We start from the raw sequence: 22,553 nt of genomic DNA on the forward strand, positions 1-22,553 counted from the left end.
TCATTTAAATGAAATGTCCTTTTTCAATGTGGATTAAATGTTCTTATCGAGGCAAAATATAGTTTGAACCGTCAAATACATTGCTCCAACTTACACCACCTCATAATAAATCATTGATATATTATAAATTTATTTTAACGGACCAGATCTTATGATGAAAAAGATGTTACAAGTTGTTATTTTAGTGGTGTAAGTTGGGGCATTCTATTTAGTGGTGTAAACTAAATGGCACCTCTTATCAAATGTGTTAAGGTATGATCACCTTTTTAGTGTTCTTAATTTCTTTCATGAGTCATGGCAGATACTCTAAGCTCCCATTAGGATGTTGTAACAGGGTATGGTTATCCAGTTTTCAGTTATAGTTAGTGCTAAAAGAATATCATAAAGAAAATAAAAAAAGTATATATTAATTTTTTTTCTTCGCAAATAGTCTTTCATTATCTAAAAATGCCAATATAGACACAACAAAGAAGACAATTTTCAGCTTCAAGTAGTACAATAGAAAATACTAAGCATACAAGAGGATATAACTTTATTTAATTGTAATTTTATAAATATCCTCCTTTGTAGATGTGTGGATTAATTAAGTTAAGGGAATGAAATGAAATCCTGATGGTGCAATATTGGCAAGAGTGTGAGCTCCAATACGACTGATCCCAACATATTTGAGAGTTGAAATGAGACCACCAACAGAAGGAAGTTTTGTGTTGCAATTGGAGAGTGGTGTAGGAACCATTAGGTTACAACCAGTGAGTAGTGAAGACAAATCATAGAGTAGAGGATTATCCATCATCATTGAAAACTTTCCATCACCATCAGTTGTTGCATTAGATAGCATGTTTCTTCCACATTGTAATTGTACTTGAGCATCTGAAATATTATATACACACAACTATATGATTATTGTCATGTAAAATTAAAATAGCAACATAAATATTTTAAGGTCTTGCTAACTCGTGCTCTAAAGACACATGTTAATGATTTTAAAAGAAGCAATTTTACATTGATATGAACACTTTTTTTACTTTTGAAACATTAAATAGGTGTTTCTTACTGCGTTTTTTCTTCCTCTAGACACGCGAGAGACAAGAAGCTACCTTTTGTAGCTTTTAAATTCCCACATTAGAAGTGCATTAGGACACAATATTCCTTAATTACACCCCAATCCAAACACGCTATAAGTGTATGACTATTAAGACAATATTATCACATTAAATTCCTTATAACATGTACATTTAGAGCCTATATGTTAGCATTCTCCATACTTTAATAATGAAATATGATTACATCCACACAAATTATTTAAAAAAAATAAATAAATCAATCCATTAGTAGAAGACAAATCCAGCCTTGTAAGGAGTACCATTCTCTATCTTAAGTATAAGTATTTGTTCATTCACATGTCTTGTTAAAAAAGTTAATATTTTAGGATAAAAGTCAAAATATAATAAGATGAATGGTTGTGAAAATTTTGGCCTTACTTGAAAAACCAGGAGTTGCAGCACCATTGACATCACCCACATTGTCCTTAGAAGTGCAAAGTACAGTTCCTTGGATATTAGCTGAACCCAAGAGATCATTGAGAATACCAAGCTGAGCTTTGTTTGAGGGAATTGCCATTACAACAATTAAGAGATATGCAATTAAATATTTCATAGTCATAGCTCTCAAATCAAATGTATTGATTAATTGTAACATGTTAGCAATGTACCTAAACAATTTATACTACAATGAAGCACCAAATTAGAATTTGCTAGTGCCTGTGATATGGTATGTGGCATGGTACCAATTTGACAATATTCTTTTTTTCTCAATTTGAACCTTAACGTATTTTAGAGTGTTGTCAATTTTTAATTTACATATGTAGTAAATGTTGATTACTTATAAGCAAATATTATAAGCACCATTTGCATATCAAAATAAGCAACTTGTTCTATTGTTCACAAAAGATTGACACATAACACAATCGTGATTCGCATATCATAGTACTTTTGTTTCCACACCGTCCATCACTTTGGTTTGTTCATCATTATTTTTCAGTGGAGACGTAAAGCGAAAAAATTACATGTACATTTATTTTAAGTCCGTTCATTCTTGCCTTCACTCACGTCCCTAAATTATTTTTTTATTTATTTTTTTACTTGATGTCGAACAAGAGATTTGGCATAGGTATCCAATGATAGTTCTTAATTGTGATTCTCTTTCGTAAGATGATTAATAGGAGTGATAGAATTTTGTCTATCAGTTGTAGGTTCTTTAACTGCTACAGTAGAGCGTTAAATATGATTATTTTGGGTTTTTTGCTATTAGATTAAAAAATATATGTAAATAAAGATAAAGACAAAAAGATAAAGGGATAAAATACCATATATACTTGATGTTTGATTGATAATGTGTTTTGAAAATTGTACAATGATGGGTATTTATAAGAAAAACTATTTCTACCGGACGAAATGACATGATATATAGTCTTTAGCCTTGCTCGGCTATTTGTGCAGTAGTGCGTTGATTTTCTCTTGTTGAGGGGTTGTGTGGCGTCCCACGACAACTCCTTTTCTTGGCATGATTCGTTGACAAGATCCAATATGAGTAGCTTTCTTGCTTAGCACTTCGTGCGATTATTAGCGTTATAAACAGAGAGTGTGGGTTGAGTACGTCATTGTCAAGTTATACTAATCCTTGACTTGGTATGATATCTTCAAGACCCACATAGTAGAGTCAAAAAAATAATTGGTTAACCCTTGTTCGATTGAATTCACGCTCAGCTAACCTTCCATTGGTTGAGGAGAAACTCACATATCCTTAAATCACATATCTGCCACAACTAACATGATTATTATTTCTAGGTGTAAACAAATGCCCTCCCTACATTGCATTATTGGTTAGTTATGAGTGACTAGATGATGCAACAAAAATTGAACTAGTCACGTACAAATAATATCATTATTGCGTCTTAAAAACAAGAACCTAATTGTTAGAAATATTTATTTGGCTTACGATTGGTTAAAAGCTAATAGCTTTCCAATTTGCTTGCTTCAATGGTAAATCATAATTCTCTCAACTTATTTGGCGATATCACTACCTGATCACAAGGTGATCCCTTTGTATAGCAACTTCTTTTACCTAACATGCCATTCCGCTCTTCACATTCTACTACTCTTTCTTCACGTTGTCTTGGGTAATTCATCATGGTGCATTTTTCCACCCCCAAATCCAATACTAGAAGGGGAGAAGAGAAGAGGTAAACACCTTTGCCTCGAAAAAGCTAGTTGACGGTTCACAATGCCCGAATAGGCTAAGTTACTTTCTTAGATAACTTCTAGAATTACTACTTTTAATTGTCAAATGGCTTCTTAATATTGTATTTCAAGCTACATAATGCACTTTCACCCGATCCCTAGAAGATTTTTTTTACTTAAACACTGAAATTTTGTAGACGTTAATCTTTATTTAATGCTTCAATGCTAAACTACGATCTTGACCTCGAGTTTTTGTTTCATTTAATGCCCTAGTTCAATGGTAAGAAGAGCATTATCAAGAATGGGCTTGTCGGGTACAAATACAGACCGCGTAACCGAAATGGACTGGTGAAGAATTCTTTTCAACCTATTCGCGAGAACATTTGAAACCAGTTTGTACAAAACAATACATAAGGCAATGGGTCACCAATCTTTCATTGTCTTCTGTTCACTACCTTTTGAAATAAGGGCTATGTTCGTGACGTTGAGAGATGGCATAAAGGTGCCCTCATTTTTGTTTTTTTGATAGGTCAAGAGATAAGTGGGGCATCAAGATGAATCTGATTAACAGATATTCCCCAATATTTGCCGCTTCCTCATAATATATTATTTAAAAAAAAGTAAAATATATATCCATGAGGGGGGCTAAACCAAAACCTAAAAAAAAAAGATAATAACAAGAAAAACAAAGAAATAATTAAATATCCTGACACATTTAAAAGTACAATACATTAATATGCATCAAGAAATGTTGGCGCACCATGGTGTGGAACGGGACCACGACCACCTAATGCCTGAAGAAGAAATAATTAAATGTATTGTGTCATATTAATAAATAATAAATATTTTCCTTAAAAAAATAATCATAAATATTTATTTCAATTATTTTTTTAAAATTTTTTAAAACTAATTCTATTAAATTAATAGAAAAAACAAAAAAGTAAATAAATAAATATGTCACAAGTCCCACTTGTGACCTACAATAAGGACAAAAAAATTGCAAATTTTGAGAGAGGGGTATGTCGCAATTGGGTCTTGTGACATAGGGGGTATGTCGCAAGTTGGAACTGTGACATAGGTAGGTCGCAAGTCCAACTTGTGACATAGTAGTCAACTCTGAAAAAGTAGGGTAGTTTTGGTATTTTTTTTCAACTAGGGCAGTTTTGGATTTTTGGTTTCAATATAGGGCAGAAAAAAAAAATTCCATTGCTTCTTACTAATTTTTGGCCTTATGTTCTTACCATTTGTTCACTTTGAAAGGCAATTTTTTTGTTTTTTAAAGAATCTCTCACCTACAATGGAAGTTTTTTCTTAATTGAAGCGGAAGTTTTGGTCCTTCTATGCAACAAAATCATTTTGAGATGTTGCAGTTAAGATGTGTTGATCAAAAAAGATGCAGAAAAAAATAAAGAAAATCAAAATTAATACGTTTAATTTGATTTAAATAAAATAAGATAATTTTTATTTTATTTTTTATATAAATTACCTTGATGTAGTTATTTAATTCGTTGAATTTATCTTTCATATGTCTTACTATTCCAACTATCATTATAAACTCATTCCAGGTTCCCACACAATGGAAGTTTTTTCTTAATTGAAGCGGAAGTTTTGGTCCTTCTATGCAACAAAATCATTTTGAGATGTTGCAGTTAAGATGTGTTGATCAAAAAAGATGCAGAAAAAAATAAAGAAAATCAAAATTAATACGTTTAATTTGATTTAAATAAAATAAGATAATTTTTATTTTATTTTTTATATAAATTACCTTGATGTAGTTATTTAATTCGTTGAATTTATCTTTCATATGTCTTACTATTCCAACTATCATTATAAACTCATTCCAGGTTCCCACAATTTACTTAGAAACCCTTATGCTTTAGATTCTAAGTAATTTTTCTTTCGTTGGTTCTCCATACATTGTTGTTTATAGGGAAGATTTAGTGTAGTTTCTGTTACTGATATAAATTTTGGTTGTCTTCTTGAGCCACGTAGGCTCATTGTTTATTTTTCCATTGAGGAGAATATCTTTTCTCCATTTGCTTTCTACTTTTATATGTATGTATTACTTTGAATTTTGTGTACTTGCTAATTTTTCCAGTTGCATTTGCTACTTAGTTATCAGCTGTCAATCGCCAGAATTTATTTTCAATAATCAGGCAGCAGCTTTGCAGAAATTAGTTTTATTACTAAATTATGGGTTTGAATACAAGTCAAGCTATTATAAACGGTGTTAAGAAGCTGGTGTTGTTACATTCCTTGCAACTGGTGCAACATAGTTTGGTGTCATTGAGTCTGCTAAAAATTGGATTGAGGATTCACATCCTCGCCTTGTGAGCCATTGGGCACTTTTCATTGCTGGGGTAGGAATGAAGGGGTAGCATCCAAAAATTGCATGTTAATAATTCATTTGAGGGGATTGGTTTTAGGAAGGATTAACTGGTGGTCTCATCTCAGCGCATATCTTAACCACTCCTTTAGAGTTTGGACATCAAAACCAGGCTGCAAGTTCAGGGTTCAACTGTGAGGTATAATGCTTAAAAGTGTTATGGTTTAGTCTCATTATTTCTCATCTGGATTTTTTTACAAAGATGGGATGATATATCTTATCAAATTTCTTAAATATACTCTTCTACTTCAGATTCCCATTCTTTCAAACATGCTGTTACAAAGAAACTATAGTCAAAATGCATACTTAAACTAAGTCTGATTTGGTCTGGCCCATTTTTTTATCATTCGGTTTGACTCATTTGTCGAACCAGTGAACAGTGACTTGGCAAAATTGGAAATTTAGCTTAGATAACAGCTTAAGGTGGTCATTTTAATTTGACAAGAAACAACTTATTGTATTTCATTAATGATTAAAGTCTCAATATAAGGTGGGACAAAACAAAAAATAGTGAGACCAGCACACAAATGAGATGCCCGAGCTAAAGAGTGAGCAACTCGACTTGGTTGTCTCCAAATGAAACTAATCTCTAAGTAGTTATTGCTAGATAATAGAGCCTTAGAAAATTTAACAGTTAGCTCACTATTGGCATCTTTCTTACTAGTCAAAGCTTGAATCACTTGCAGACAATTCATTTCAATCATAATTGATACTCCATTCGCGCTGCCATTCCAAAGCCACGAGCAGACCATAGGCCAGCTTCGGCTTCAGCAGGCCTGAGTAAGCCTCTGAACCAGGCCAAGTAAGACTGGAGCAAGAGTCGCTGTGCAGATACCCACAACCAAAAGCGTTTGAATCTGTCAATAGTTTAGGATCTGCATTGGTCTCTGTTTGGGCGACAACACTGCTTTGGCATGCTTGTTTCCATATTTATTTTTAGTTGATAATAAGTAGTGGTGTATGTACTTTACACATTCTTCACATAGTTTCATGTGAATTTATTATTGGAGAATATTACAGTATTTGGTTAAAAAAGATGGAGAATCTGAATATGTTTAGGATCTGTACCATTTAGAGACTAAAGAATGAATTTCTTGCATAGTATGAGGATTGCAGGTGATGCCAAAGGCGTTTGTACACATTAACATTGATAAAGGAAAGTGGCTCAACACAGAATTCTATTTTTTGAACATGAATGCCAACAATATTTCCCTTATCATACACCTAACTTTTCTACATGATATAAGGTGACAAATTGGTGAAATGGAATTTGCAAAGACTACTCACTGTCTAACTAATTTAACTATACACCTAATATCTCTATACAAGTTGGAAGTGTAGATTAGCAAATCTAGTTTTGGTTGTGGAACACAATGTAAGTAAAAAAGAACAATGACAAACCTACGATGTACTAAGGAACAAGTCGTAGTCACATGCTATTAAAACCGGACAATTAAGTCATTTTATACATTGCCGGTACCAGTTACAACAATTTAATGCGTGCCCCCTTTTCGCTTCTTTTAACCATCATCAAAGCAACAAGGATTGTAATCACTTGACGGTCTACTACATTGGCCACAGGTGATTGGGGATATTTGAAGTTGCAACCATACCGGTTGAAATCACTTGCTAAGAAAAGAAACTAGAAATTGAGTCCCCATTTCTATGGTCTCGACCATATAATCAAGCAAATTGGCCGTACTGCGTTTGAAGTAGCTTCTACAGTCATATGATATTAAAATACGCCATGCATTCCATGTTTTTGTTGAAGAAGACTTTATCCCCAACAGCCAACCTCAACTACTTCCACCTATGTTGTCTGAGGATCTCGGACTCCTAGTATTCCTTGGTGAACTCAAGGCCATCCGCAAGACAACTCAAGGTTCAGCTGTATGAGGAAAAACGCAATCTTGCATACACCAGGGACAAAATTTTGCATGTAATGATAAGATTTTTCAGGTATTTTAGCCTTAATACAATGTTAATTAAAGCTGTGAAATGATTTCTCCTTCAATATCTGCTTAAGAGTTATAATAGTTTTTAGGTTTACCTTCACTTCATACAAATTTGTTCTTGCACTGAGAAACTAAATATTTATAATATGAATGCATGAATCAGTTTCAACTGTTGTATCTTCTTGCAATCGCAATTTGACTTGAATGATTTGTTCCATTTTATTAGGTTCTTATTTGTTTTAAGGGACATGCCATTATCTTCAATTGTTTAACCATGTTAAAGTATAGGAAATCAGTTAACAACCTTGGCGACCGAACTTAAAGCGTATTTCTGGATCTTATCTAGTTTAGAGTCTGTGCTAGACTGTTAGTGTCCTGAATTACATGCTCCACACTTGTGTTGAAAGAAAGAACCACAATCTTTGTTCCACTGCTCACCATGGTATATACAGGATTATATATATATATATATAGACATCATCAGTTTTGAAAAAAGAAAATAATTATGCTAAACAAGTTTTTGTTTGGCAGAGAGGTGTATCAAATGCTAGTGATTATAATTCAAGGGAGCTTGCTTTTTTAAATTCCTCAATTTGACAAGGGAGCAACTAATTGTGCATGGTCTTAAGCATCAACGACATGATTAATAACATTTATCATCGGTGGTCTAATGCCTTCCTTTTTCTTGAGGTAGCCGCAACAAGAAAATACTATGAGTTCAAATCTCCTTCACGATACGGATGCATTTGAGTCCGGGTATGCTCCATTTAGGCTAAACTCCATTTACTCCATGTAGAGTTTGGATGCAAGACATGTGGTAAAAAAATATTTAACGGTTGAAATTTTAAATTAAAAAACAAATATTTGTTTAATAAAAATACATAATAATAACAAACAAAATCACGTTCCATTCTTCTCTCATATCACAACAACCTTTTATTGTTTTTTAATTTAAAATATCAACCGTTAGATATTTTTTTTTTGCCACATGTCTTGCATCCAAACCCTAAATAGAGTAAATGGAGCTTAGCCTAAATGGAGCATACCCGAACTCGATGCATTTTTGCTCTTTACCTCCAATACATTTCATCCTGCACAAGAAGATGTGTCATTCTTTTCATCAGATTTTAAAATTGCAGCTCCTTTTGAGCCCCTCTAATAATGAGCAAATTGATAATTTATTGAAAAAAGTTAAATATATTTTAGTACGCTATCAGGTTTTATCCGTAGAAAATTATTTAGCAAATATTTTTTTTTTTTTAGGGAAATATTTAGCATACACCATTTACATTTGTAACTCACATTGTCTCTGCCAATTGAGCTATCTCACGGAACAATTGTCTAACAATTTCAACAAAAGAAATGATATTTGTACAATTAATCTTAGACAACTTTTGTCACAATCACTTTTCCTCTCTTGTTATTGGATAAAAACAATAGATATAGAAAGAAGAAGAGAGAGAATACGAGCGATGGTTGTTCCAGAGTTGTCTAAATTGTATAATTATCATTTCTCTTTCGACAATTAGCATAAGTGATGACCATGACACCATTTACATTTGTAACTCACTAACACATACGTAACACCAGCCATTCAAAAAAAAAAAAAACGTAACACCAGCCACCGTGTTTCACATGATCATCACCTGCACTTCCGCCGCCCCGCCACCGGCACTTGAAGCCACCTAATATTGAAGTCGCTAATTACGCAGCTGGCAAGAATAGATTGAAGGTAACAAAAATTAATTAATTAATTAATTGTATTCATCTTCAATTTCCCTTTCAATCTGAATCCATTTTTGAAACTTCAACTCAACACTATGTTCAACTTCAATTCTTCATGGCGCCACAGAAGAACCCTAATCAATTATCTCAAGGGATTCACTACCCCTCTAACATCACAATCCCCAAACCCTAACCCTCTTTTCCACCATTTCTGCACCAACACTTCAGATTCAACCTCTCTTGCAGTCTCCTACCTCATCAACAATATTGGTTTTGACCCACAATCTGCTTCCAAACTCTGTTCCACCAACCATCTTCGTTTCGAAACCACCCAAAAACCTGAATCTGTTGTCACATTCTTTAGAAACTATGGTTTCTCTAATTCCCAACTACGCGATATGATTGCCAAGATGCCAGAGCTGCTTTCCTGCAAACCCTCCAAAACTGTGTTGCCAAAGTTTCAATTTTTTCTCTCCAAAGGTGCTTCTACCTCTGACATTGTTAACATTGTCACTAAGACTCCTAGAGTCTTGTATGTAAGCCTCAACAAACAAATAGTCCCAGCCTATGAATTGGTGTACAGATTCTTGCAATCTGACAAGGAAATTTTGGAAAAGTTGAATTACAGTGCAAATTTACTTTGTGATTGTACTGTGCAAAATAACATCACAATGCTGATTGAGAATGGGGTGTCTGACTCAAACATTAAATCATTGCTGAGGGAACAGACTCGGATATTCAAGAGACGTGACATGCTCAAGTCGGTAAAGGAATTAAAGGATTTGGGGTTTAATCCTTCAAAAACAACTTTTGGTGTAGCATTGCATGCCAAAACAACAGTAAACAATACCCTATGGAAAGAGAAAGTTGATGTCTTTAAGAAATGGGGTTGGTCTGAAGAAGATTCTCTCGAAGCATTTAGAAAGAAACCTTATTCTATGTTAACATCTATTGATAAAATAAATTTAGTGATGAACTTTTGGGTCAATCAGTTGGGTTGGGATGCTATGGCCATTGCCAAACAACCTTATATTTTGTCATTAAGTTTGGAAAAAAGGATCATTCCGAGGGCCGCTGTTGTGCAATTTCTTCTCAACAAAGGTTTGACAGATAAGAACGCAAGCTTAACTTATCCATTTGTAGTGACTGATAAGTTGTTTCTTAATATGTTTATAAAACGTTTTGAGAATGAGGCTTCTTATCTTTTAAAGTTGTATGAGGAAAAACGCAATCTAGGATAGACCAGGGACAAGACATTCATGTCGTGATTTCATGTCTTTTAGACTGAATATGTTATTCTTGTTCCATATTCTATTTGAAATGTGTTTGGTACAGACTGTGATACAATCTAATTTAGCTATGCTTAATTTGATAAATGCTAGTTTTGTATTGATTGATATTTCATCAAAATCTTATTGTTTATCAGTCTTAACAACATCAAATATTTTCCAGTACTACGTTTAAAAATTTAATTTTCTAGCATTTATGGGCATGGAATACTTCTTTTTGGAGTGTCATTTCTCCTTCCATGTTTGTATAGTCCAATAATCTATTGCATAAATTCAGCTATACCAGAATATGTCGTTGGATTTAAAATGGTTTCAAGTCATAGTTTAATCATGGGCGGCCATAGTGGTAACTGTCTGTGCACTTGTGGTTTCGGATTTGTGGACTACTTGCAGTTAGCATTATGCCACAGTCAGGGCAGATCTTACATAGCACTTAATTTCTTTACATATTGTCAAGTATGTTGTTATGTTTGCCTGTTGGCCAATTGATATGAATTTGGTTGAGTCATGTTTAAATATCAGCTGTTGTTTTCTTTATATACTGTTGTTGGCATTTTGTCCATGTTCAGTATTTTATGCGACTCAGGGGCGGATCTAGGTAGTGTTGAGGGTGTGCACCTGCACACCCTGAACTTCTGAAACTTACCCATATAATCCTATGGTTTTTGCACTTTGCACACCCTGAAAATTATCTCTTGCATCTCTGGTACACTCTTCCTCTCACAAAGAAGTAATAAACCGAAAGAGAAATAGAAGTGAAGTAAAAGTGATGCACGCTTGAACCAGAAGAATAACTACTATTTTGTTGAATCCTGTAGTTTTGAACCAGAGAAAAAGATGGTCTGTGCGGCTACATTCACCGCATTGCGACTACATTACGTTAAACGGTAGCTTGAATGGCTTGTTTTTAGTTTGTTTTGAGAGATATTTTCCTCAACTGCTTTTGGATATTACAGCCTTGTAGAGTAATTTTGGTATGCATGTAATGGGAATTTAACCTCTGAAGTGGACATACATATTTTTGGCCTTTATGGTCTTACCATTTATTCACTCTGAAAGGCAACTTTTTTTTAAGAATCTCACCTAGAATGGAAGTTTTTTCTTAATTGAAGCAATATGAAGGAAATTTTGGTCCTTCTATGCAACTAATCTTTAAGTAGTTGTTGCTAGATAGTAGAACCTTACAAAATTCAACAATTCTCCCTAGCTCCCTTTTGGTATCTTTCTTACTAGTCAAAGCTTGAATCACTTGGCAGACAATTCATTTCAATCATAAAATGATACTGCCTCCATTCGCGCAGCCATTCCAAAGCCACGAGCAGACCATAGGCCAGCTTCGGCTTAAGCAGGCCTGAGTAAGCCTCTAAACCAGGCCGTGTAAGACTGGACATGAGTCCCTGTGCATATACCCACAACCGAAAGTGTTTGAATCTGTGAATAGTTTAGGATCTGCATTGGTCTCTGTTTGGGTGAACAACACTGCATTGACATGCTTGTTTCCATATTTACTTTAAGTTGATACTAAGTAGTGGTGTATGTACTTCACACATTCTTCACATATTTTCATGTGAATTTATTATTGGAGAATATTACAGTATTTACAAGACTCTTATTGGTTCCACAAAACCACAATCTGTACCATTTAGAGACTAAAGAATGAATTTCTTGTCATAGTATGAGGATTGCAGGTGATGCCAAAGGCGTTTGTACACATTAACATTGATAAAGGAAAGTGGCTCAACACAGAATTCTATTTTTTGAACATGAACGCCAACAATATTTCCCGTATCATACACCTAACTTTTCTACATGATATAAGGTGTTAAATTGGTGAAATGGAATTTGCTATTAGAGATATAGTTTAGATACTAGTTAGTCTTGGACATATAGTAGTATATATAGTTGTAACCACCCCATTAGTGGGTTAATTCAATCATTTGTAACATTACTCTTTACTATCAATAATATACTTTCATAAGCTTTTCTCTCCTTCATCCATGGATGCCATGTTTCCTAACATGGTATCAGAGCTAATCTGGTATCCACCTTGAAGGATATTCTCCGCTGCATTTTCTTGAGAAAATCTAATTTTCTCTATTTTCCTTTTCTCTCTTGTTCTAGATTTTTTTTTTCTTTCACTCTCTCGAACAAATCCTTTTTCTCAGTTTTTCTTCCTTGATTCCGTGTTCAATGTCATGATCGATTCCGTGATTCTGTGATTCCGTGTTCTTTTCTTCTTTGATCGAACACTGATTCATCTCCTATCTTTTCGATTTCGAGTTCATTTTCATGAACGATTCAGTTTTCTTGCTCGACTTGATTTTCGTGTATATGAATCTTTGGATTTCACGATTGAGTTTGTTTCTGTTCTTGCAATTCTGTTTCCATCACACTTCGTTACAGTTTGCAATTTCGTAACATATTCGTTTACGTAGTTTTACCCCAATTTCTAGGGTTTAAGTTTTGTCTTTCATCCGAGAAAATTCCTTTCGATTCGATTTTGATTCCTTTTACTTACTTTTCGTTTTCTTGATTGGAATCTACTTTCGTGTTCAATTTAAAGATTCTTTTGATTCCTGAATTCGGTATCGCGGAATATGCTCTGTTTTCGTTCAACTTTGATTGCGTATTTTGGAATACGATTCGGTGTATCTTTCGTTCTTCCCTTCATTTTTTTCCTTCTATGAGTTGTGATTTTCAGTTTTGTGACTCTGTTTAGCAACTCGGTTTTGGAATTCTCGCGATTCCAATTGCGTTTTATTTCCTCCTTTGTTGTCAATATCTGGTTGTGGTTAGTGATTTCAGAGAGCACTCAAATTCGGTTTGAGGTTGTGATCTGTTTTGATGATTGTGAAAGATTTGAGGTTGTGATTTGTTGCAATTTGTATATAAATGTGTTGACGCTACGGTTGCCTTGAACCTCGCATTCATCGCTGCATTTTTTGGTACAGTTAGTGCCATTGAAGGATTTTGCAGCCGTTGTGCAACTCTTCTGCTGCAATCTATCAGATTTTGGTATGTTATCTTGTACCTTGTAGCAACTGGTTTATTCTTCGAGTTTGGAATATTGTTTGAAGTTTGGAGGATTGATCATGGAATGGTAATTTGGAATTCTCTGTTGTTGATTGAACTGGTTATTTGATTGCATCTGGTTTCTGCATCAGTATTCCTTTTTGGATGCATAATTGTGTTAGTTTTGGCATATAGCTTCTTGTAATGTTGATTTTTGGGCTTGGTAGCTTCCTTTAGTGCATTGGTTTCTCATTTGGTACATTGGTTTCTCCATTTGGTTGCGTATATGATGATCTATGAGAGGTATCTTCTTCACTTGTGGATTGTCAATTATTGGTTTTGATGAAAGTGCATTGGTGTATGGTATGGGAATTCTATTATCTCATCCACATCTTTGGAATTTTGATGACATCTACCTTAGCATGGGAAGCTACACCTGCATATGTTATAGGAGTAACAAGAAAAACAAGTGCTGCCATTGGAAAAGTTGCCCTATGGATCTCTAATGGAATTTTATTCTGATATGTTTTGACTCCCTGCTGCAATATTGTTGCTGGTGAAAATTTTCTGTTGAAAATTACTACTCTTTGGAGATTATTGTTTTGGTCTGATTGGAGCATCCTTTGATTGTTGTTGCCCCTCATCAGTTGGTACTTGTTGTTGGAAATTTGTGTGTTCTTTGACCTCTTGTTGGTAGTTCCATGAAGCTGGGCACACATGGCAACTTCTATTCTCTAGTTATTGGTGAATCAATTTTACCCTTTTTGGAGGCCCTAGTTTTGTGTATTTGTCTTAAGCTTGCTGCACGTGCACTTCTGAAGATTGCAGACAGTGCCTTCTTGACTTTATGTGTCGTTCATTGGTTTCAAAGAAGATGGTGATTGGGGTTTATATTACCTTCCTGTTTGTGGCCCTCTGATCCTGCTATTTTGACACCATTGCACTTGGTGTTTTTCTGGTGTGCCTCCTATTGTGAAGATTGCAGATTTTTTTTTTGGATTTTTTTTTTTTAGCTTCATCATTGGAAGCATTGGTTTTGGCCTATGGTTTGAATGCATCAACATGGCTTTGTTTTCTATGGTTTGAAAACACATACCTTTGGTGTGAAGTTTGTTCAACATATGACCTCCTTCCATTGAAGATTTCGGCCCTTCCTTGCACTTCTTTTTCTTTTGGATATCATCATTGATTTTGGGTATCCTTGTTTTTCTTGTCTTGTGCTTCTGTTCATGATGGATCAGCCATGTTGATAAGCTTCCGTCATGAATGGTTAAGCGTTGTTGTGCTTCTATCATGAGTGATTGAGAACTCTTGATGGTTAAGTGTTGTGCCGTTTAAGGCTTTGTGGTTGTTTGCTTCTACCGGATGGTGGTTAAGCATTGTTGCTATTCTCTTGGCCGATGTATTTCCGGCATCTCTCCTTGTATTTTCTTTTGTTTGATATACTATTGTATTGCTCATTCCAAGTTGGAAGTGTTGAGAACACCTTCCAACTTGCGGGGAACTATTAGAGATATAGTTTAGATACTAGTTAGTATTGGACATATAGTAGTATATATAGTTGTAACCACCCCATTAGTGGGTTAATTCAATCATTTGTAACATTACTCTTTACTATCAATAATATACTTTCATAAGCTTTTTTCTCCTTCATCCATGGATGTCATGTTTCCTAACATTTGCAAAGAAACTATACACCTAATATCTCTATACAAGTTGGAAGTGTAGATTAGCAAATCTAGTTTTAGTTGTGGAACACAATGCAAGTAAAAATGACAAATCTACAATGTACAAAGCAACAAGTCGTAGTCACATGCTATTAAAAACGAGACAATTAAGTCGGTTTATGCATTACAATTCCAACAATTTAATTCGGCCCTCCATCTCGTTTCTTGTTAACCATCATCAAAGCAACGAGGATTGTAGACGCTCTACTACATTGGCCACAGGTGATTTGGTGTATTTGAAGTCGCAACCATAACAGTTGAAATCACTTGCTAAGAAAAGAAACTAGAAATTGAGTCCTCGTTTCTATGGTCTCTATCATATAATCAAGCAAAATGTTTGTACTGCGTTTGAAGCAGCTTCTATAGTCATATGCTATTAAAATACACGACGTTTTCCATGTTTTTGTTGAAGAAGACTTTATCCCCAACAGCCAACCTCAACCACTTCCACCTATGTTGTCCGAGGATCTCGGACTCCTAGTATTCCCTGGTGAAGTCAAAGCCATCCGCAACACAACTCAAGGTTCAGCTGAAGTCCTTATTCAATGGCCAGATCTTCCAAATTTTTCAAGTACATGGGAATCAGTTGATGTCGTCAAAACACACTTCCCTTCATTTCACCTTGAGGACAAGGTGACTCTTTTGGGGGTTGTAAGAACTCTTTTTAAAAATGCGTTGTGTTAGTATTTGGACAGTTATTACAAACCAGTAGCTTATCTCTTCGTATATTTATGCACGTACATTTTGTTCACTCTGTAAATGAAAGATGTTTTCAAGAATCTTACCTACAAGGCATAAGCTTTTGTTTCATAAAAGTCATATGAAAAAATTTCGGTCCTTCTATTTAACAAAATCGTTTTTCAAAGGTTGCAAATTAGATGTGACTTGTGAGGAATCCTTTTGATTGGGAAGGATATCTTTTGTTCTTTGGTTATGGATTAATCATTTTAGGTTTAAATATGGTAACTACACACACTATTATTGCACCTGAGTTTCTGTCTTTCTAGTTGTCTTTTCTTGATGATTAAGACATATAAGTTTTTATGTTTACCTCCACTTTATACAAATTTGTTCTAATGCGAAACTACATATTTATAATATGAATGCATGAATCAATTTTAACTGATGTATCTTCTTGCGACCGCACTTTGTCTTGAATGGTTCGAGTCTTGTAATTTTTGAGTTTAACAAATTATAACATGTTCTTTTTGATTTAGGTTTGTTGCATTTTATTAGCTTCTTATTTGTTTAAAGGGACATGCCGTTATCTTCAATTGTTTAACCATATTAAGGAATAGCAAATCAGTTAACAACCTTGGCGACCGAACTTAAAACGTATTTCTGCATCTTATCTAGTTTAGAGTCTGTGCTAGACTAATGCTCCACACTTGTGTTGAAAGAAAGAACCACAATCTTTCTTCCACTGCTCACCATGGTGTTGTTTGTTGAGGTTGCAGTATAATTGAATTGAAACAAGGGCCTTCTTGGGAAGTCAGAAGTGTAAACTCCATTAGATTGTCCAAAGAAATGAGATTGAAGAAGTGTTGTGTTTGAGAGTGATAATGATACATTGTTTACTGATGCTGCAATCATTGTTCCACTGGGTTCCTGAGAAGTTTGGTTGTTCTGACAAGGATTATTAGACATGTGTAAACATCATGTCTAATAATTATATTTGATAGTTGATACTATTTTGGTTGGCTTTGTATACTTGGTCACAACTAACACATTTTTTTAAGACTTCCAACAATTATATTTCCTCAACTGGCATAGTCTACTTTCATTCACCAGGTAATTAACAAGTATACAAGCCTAAAAACTATGAGAAAAAGATGCATAGAGAAATTCAATGTTCAATCAAAATCAATATCCAATTAACAAAATCTATCAAAAAGGTTAACTTTAAGCACCAAAACTGGTTCGTTTTTCTTCTTGAAATTGGTTATCTATAGTTATAGTTCTTAACATTTTTCTTGCAGCAATGACTTCAGTGAAGTAACTTTGAGAGTTCATTTAATTAGTACATTTTCTATATAATCTAGTCTTATTGTATCAAGTACAAGTGAGACATTGTAATGAACATTTGCATCATGTATTCAATGAATTTTTCCATTTGTTAACATGTTTAAAATTCAAATTGATGAGTCATGTTTTACATATTGTGGAATCAATGCTGATTCCCCTCCTTTTCTTGTTCCTTACAATAACAGTTTAGTACAACTAGATTTTTGACCCGTGCTCCGCTCGGGTTTATTGTAAAGGGATTGACATACGAATAATAAAATGCAATATATAATAGGTAACGGTGAAAAAATAACACGTGATAATCCATAGTAGACAAAATAAAACACTTCATAAAATGTATGACATCTGAAAATATTATAAAAGAAAATTCGGTAATCCTATCAATAATTCAGGTATATATAACCAAGTTTACATGGAAATTAGGGTAGCCGAAAAAAAGTATAAAATAGAAGGCATCAAACGTGATCATTGATATGCTCATAGTTTCTAGAACAAACATGCAGCATCAACTAAGTGTAGAAAATATTTTCTTCAAAAAAAAGAAAAGGCAAGAGGATAAGAATGAAATTGGTGCGATGCATTTTTTTTAGATGGAATTTGTTAGGTTAAATAATTGCAAACCTAATAATGCAAATGAGCGGGAAAAAATTAGGTTAAATTGCTGCAGACGTAACAAAATTAATAAATAAGGATTTGTTTGAATGCTTTATCTGAAACTAGTCTTCTGCTTTCTATATCATGATCACTTTCCACTTCTCTGCACAAGATGACACCCCACAACCAGTTTTTTTTTGTCTTTTCTTTCTTTCCACATATCTATTGCAGTGAAATATGTGAATCTAAAAGTCCACAAACATATAATCTGAAACAAAGGAACATTAAAATAAAATAAAAAATTTGGTTCAACATTCAACAAGCAGAGGATAACACGTTGTCAATTAAGGCATGACAGAGAGTTTCAACCAAAAATATAGGAGTGCATTTTTACAATCATCCCAATCCCCTTCATTATCATACCCAATCTAAGGAACATATGGAACAAACAATTATCATAACCCACTGATCCAGAACCGGAAGCTTCATCACATATGAATGAGTCGTTGATATTTATTTTGCCACCTGCCAATCACTTATGAAAGAAAATGGAGATGTCCATTTGCTCTCCAAATGGAGAGGATCCTAACCCCTAGAAAGTCCTCTGGCTGTTTTCAATCTATTAAGTTGTTGATCAATTACAAAACTGATGCTTCTACCGGGGACCCTTCTTTCAATGGCCTGATATAAATCAAATAAAACTTCATTATTCAGATTGAAGTTTTTATCATAATAGAATTTAATAAAGTGAAGTATTAGTCAATTTTCAATTACCAAAATAACATGCTTTTATTTCCAAAGACTGAATATTTTCTTCATCATACAAGGTAAAGGAACTGAAAAACTGAATCAGGAAGTCAGCTACTAATTCTTACTCTTATTTCGTATTTTCTTATATGCACAAAAAAACTACAACGAGAAATGGTTCCATAAAAAGCATCTGCAGCAGTCACTAGTTAAATCATTCCACCATTGTCTTTGCTTCACATTTAACCAACATAGAATAAGAACATTCATATATTTCATATTCTTCAAAGATCAAACTAGCTCCAATCAAGTTCTGAACAAGTATTTAAATCCAATAAGGAACAAGACAACAAATTAAGGTTAAACACCTGAAAATTTAGTAATGGCATGCCAGCTTTGTCTCTTGTTTCTGCAAGATTCAGTTTTTCTTCATAAAGCTTTAACAGATAACGTGACTCCTCCTTAAAACGATTTATGTGTCAAGGAACAGCTTTAACAGATAAGGTGACTCCTCCTTAAAACGATTTATATATGTGTCAAGGAACAACTTATCGCTCATTAAAAAAGAAGCCCATTAAAAAAGAAGCGGTTAAGCTTGCATTCTTTTTCCACAAACCTTTCTTCAGAAGATATTGCACAACTGAGGCCCTTGGTATGATACTTCTCTCGAGACTAGAACCAACAATAACCCTTGGTACTTTGGCAATCACCAGAGCATCCAAACCTAACTGATTGATCCAAAAGCTCATTACTAAGTATTTTATCAATGGATGTTAACATGCAATGAGGTTGCTTTCTTAATGCTTCAAGAACATCTTCATCAGACCAACCCTATTTCTTAAAGGCATCATATTTTTCTTTCCATCAGGTTTTGGATAAATATGTTTTAGCAATCAATTTTGACATAATCTTTGACAAATGCCAAAATATCTAATTGTATAGGTTGGGACTGGGACTAATTGATTCTTCTTCAGGCTTACTTTCAGGATGGCGGTGGGGTTCTTACTGACAAGCTTAAGAATGTTAGAGTAAGTGGCACCTTTGAGGAGAAAAAATTGAAACTTGGGCAACACCCTTTTGGAGGGCTTGCAGGAAAGCAGCCATGGTGCCTTAGCAATCATCTCATGTAATTGGGTGTTAGAGAAACCATGGTTTGTAAAGAATGTGAGAACAGAGTCAAGGTTTTGGGTGGACTTAAATCAAACACGGTAGGTAGAGAAAAGTTTGGAAGCAAATTGTGGGAAGAACCCAAAATTATGGATGAGACGTCGCCAACTCGAAGGGGCTGAAGTTCGACGCAGAGCTTTTCGGTTGTTAATTTATAGCAGCACCGACCAACATCCAACAGCTCCAGTCCTTCTGGTTGGTTTGCTTGCACTGAAGTGCCTTAAGTATCCCTCGATGAGTCCGTTTATATCCATCTGAGCTTTCAAAGATATACCGACCATAGGTATCTTACTTGCCATCAGATACCGACAGTGTAGCAGCACGACGCTTTTATTGCTCTCCCACGACCCTGTTTTCACGGTTGAGACTGCTCGTATTTCTCTATGGTCTTATTCTTATTGTGCGCCTTGTGAGCGCGTTTGGATCGGCGAAGGCAATTGCTCGGGTGTTCCCCTAACCCAACCCAGGGATTGAATCGGGCCACAACTATTTGCGTTTTTGTTATTTGCAAAGCAATTAAAATTCCAACTTGCACCTAAAATCAGTTCAAAGACAGCAACCTAGTTCGGTATAGCTTAACTTATGCTATAAATTATTGGACTAAAGAAATGGTGAAGGAGGAATGACGCTGTCACAAAAAAGTATCCATGACCATAAATGCAAGAAAAGTTCCACTTTTACAAGTATTACAGGGAAATTAATAGGTATTATTACGAGTACGACCGATATACATCACAATTTTGAAAAACTATCAATCATAACAAAACCAATATTTGTCTGAGTGGGAAATGAAACAAGTTAACTGATCTAGCTACATTCACCGACTGTATGAAAAAGTATTCAAATCAAACACGGAACAAGATAACAAATTGAGACTAAAATACCTGGGGGGGGATTCATGACATGCCAATTTTGTCCCTGGTGTGTACAAGATTCAGCTTTTCTTCATAGAGCTTTAAGAGATAAGATGACTCCTCCTTAAAACGTATTATGTATGTGTTAAGGAACGACTTATCAGTCATTACAAATGGAGTGGTTAAGCTTGCATTCTTTTTCCGCAAACCTTTCTTTAGAAGATATTGCACAACTGAGGCCCTAGGTATGATAATTTTCTGGAGACTACAACTAATAACCCTTGGTACTTTGGCAATGGCCATAGCATCCCAACCCAACTGATTGACCCAAAAGTTCATCACTAAATTAATTTTATCAATGGATTTTAACATACAATGAGGGTCCTTTCTAAATGCTTCAGCAATATCTTCATCAGACCAACCCCATTTCTTAAAGGTATCGACTTTCTCTTTCCATAAGGTTTTGTTTATAGTTGTTTTGGCAAGCAGCGCTATAACAAAAGATGTTTTTGAAGGATTAAACCCCAAATCCTTTAATTCCTCCACCAACTTGAGCATGTCATGTGTCCGGAATACCTGACTCCAGTCCCGAAGCAATCTTACCATGTTTGAGTCGGTCACCCCATTCTCAACCAGCAATTTGATATTAAATGTCACATGACTCCTTCCAAAGAGAGTTGAATTTCGAATTACACAAGCAGTGGTGCCAACCTGAGATTGCAAGAATCTATAAACCAATTCATAGGTTGGGACTATATGATTTTCCAGGCTTCGAGCAAGAATCATGGGGCTCTTACTGACCAAGTTAACAATGTCAGAGGTAGAAGCACCTTTGGAGAGAAAAAATTGAAACTTTGGCAAAACCCTTTTGGAGGGGTCGCAGGAAAGTAGCCATGGTGCCTTAAGAATCATATGACGTAATTGGGAATCAGAGAAACCATGATTTCTAAAGAAAGTGAGAACAGAATCAGGTTTCTGGGAAGTGTTGAAGCGAACATTGTAAGAGGAGAAGAGTTTAGAAGCAAATTGTGGGGTGAATCCAAAATTGTGAATGAGATAGGACACAACAAATGAAGGTGAATCTGCTGAAGTTTTAGTGCAGAAATGCAAAGAAAATGGCAATGAGTAATGTTGCAAAAGGTTAGGGTTTGGGGATTGTGGGAAAGTTAATCCGTTGAGATAGTAGATTAGGGTTTTTCTGTTGAACTTGAACATGATGATATTAATATTAGATGATAGTGTTGAGAATCAAAGTGAAAAAGGGTTCAAATTTGAAAAATCAAATATTCAAAGGGATGAAGATGAATAGTTTGATACCTTCAAAATTCAAATTCAATCTCTTCCTCCGCCGGCGAATATTTGGTTGCTTATGGTTCAGCTGAGGTGGCTTCACGGCGGATGCGACGGTGGGTTTCAGAAAACCCAAAATCAGATGATCTGTAAAGTGTAAACTAGATTATAAATGACTATATACATGTTTTGTTTATTCGCCATGGATTTTTATCAAAGAGATATAGCATTTTTGTTATAATTTAAAATAAAAATTGTAATTTTTAAATTTTATGAGGTTTTATATCGGTCTCATAATTAAATTTTAAAATTGTAATTTTTGCTCAATTAACTCACTTCGGTGAGTCAAATAATTTTTTCTGAAAAATGTTTACGTTCATCACCCTCTTCATCATCAAATCTCAAACTCTACAAAATTCATCATTTTTCTCAACAAATTCTGAAAATTTTATCATCTTCAAATTTTGAGTTTAATTTATGGGTTTAATTTTATATTAGATGATGATGAAGATACTATGTTTGGTTTCATTTTTGTATTTTTCT

At 34.6% G+C, this 22,553-nt stretch overlaps 3 protein-coding genes and 1 long non-coding RNA gene across 5 annotated transcripts; 2 read left to right on the top strand and 2 right to left on the bottom strand.

The window, feature by feature from the left end:
- Positions 1-456: 456 nt before the first annotated feature.
- LOC146945409 (phylloplanin-like) lies at positions 457-1,697 on the bottom strand. The gene is made up of 2 exons (XM_085743740.1): positions 1,482-1,697; positions 457-870 (listed from the first exon to the last, which is right to left on the bottom strand). Exons 1-2 carry the CDS (start codon positions 1,660-1,662, stop codon positions 584-586), a joined length of 468 nt encoding a protein of 155 aa, XP_085599866.1. The 5' UTR covers positions 1,663-1,697; the 3' UTR covers positions 457-583.
- A 3,310-nt stretch (positions 1,698-5,007) lies between these two features.
- LOC146945410 (uncharacterized) lies at positions 5,008-7,757 on the top strand. The gene is made up of 2 exons (XR_015026329.1): positions 5,008-5,764; positions 6,312-7,757. It is a non-coding gene; the product is annotated as an uncharacterized LOC146945410 (long non-coding RNA).
- Positions 7,758-9,141: 1,384 nt separating this feature from the next.
- Positions 9,142-15,259, top strand: LOC146945411 (uncharacterized). Its single transcript, XM_085743741.1, has one exon. It carries the CDS (start codon positions 9,401-9,403, stop codon positions 10,544-10,546), a length of 1,146 nt encoding a protein of 381 aa, XP_085599867.1. The 5' UTR covers positions 9,142-9,400; the 3' UTR covers positions 10,547-15,259.
- Positions 15,260-18,218: 2,959 nt separating this feature from the next.
- On the bottom strand, positions 18,219-22,161 carry LOC146945412 (uncharacterized). Of its 2 annotated transcripts, XR_015026330.1 has the most exons (3): positions 20,751-22,161; positions 19,068-19,427; positions 18,219-18,633 (listed from the first exon to the last, which is right to left on the bottom strand). XR_015026330.1 is itself a non-coding variant. In XM_085743742.1 (2 exons), the coding sequence occupies exon 1, from the start codon at positions 21,933-21,935 to the stop codon at positions 20,763-20,765; it is 1,173 nt and encodes a 390-aa protein (XP_085599868.1). In that variant the 5' UTR covers positions 21,936-22,161; the 3' UTR covers positions 18,219-18,633; positions 20,751-20,762. The 2 variants fall into 2 exon arrangements, 1 of the variants encoding a protein (XP_085599868.1); XM_085743742.1 differs by lacking the exon at positions 19,068-19,427.
- Positions 22,162-22,553: the final 392 nt, after the last annotated feature.

This window comes from Medicago sativa, chromosome 2, assembly GCF_051527215.1.
Source record: "Medicago sativa cultivar Bolivia chromosome 2, Bolivia_mono, whole genome shotgun sequence".
NCBI lineage: Eukaryota > Viridiplantae > Streptophyta > Magnoliopsida > Fabales > Fabaceae > Medicago > Medicago sativa.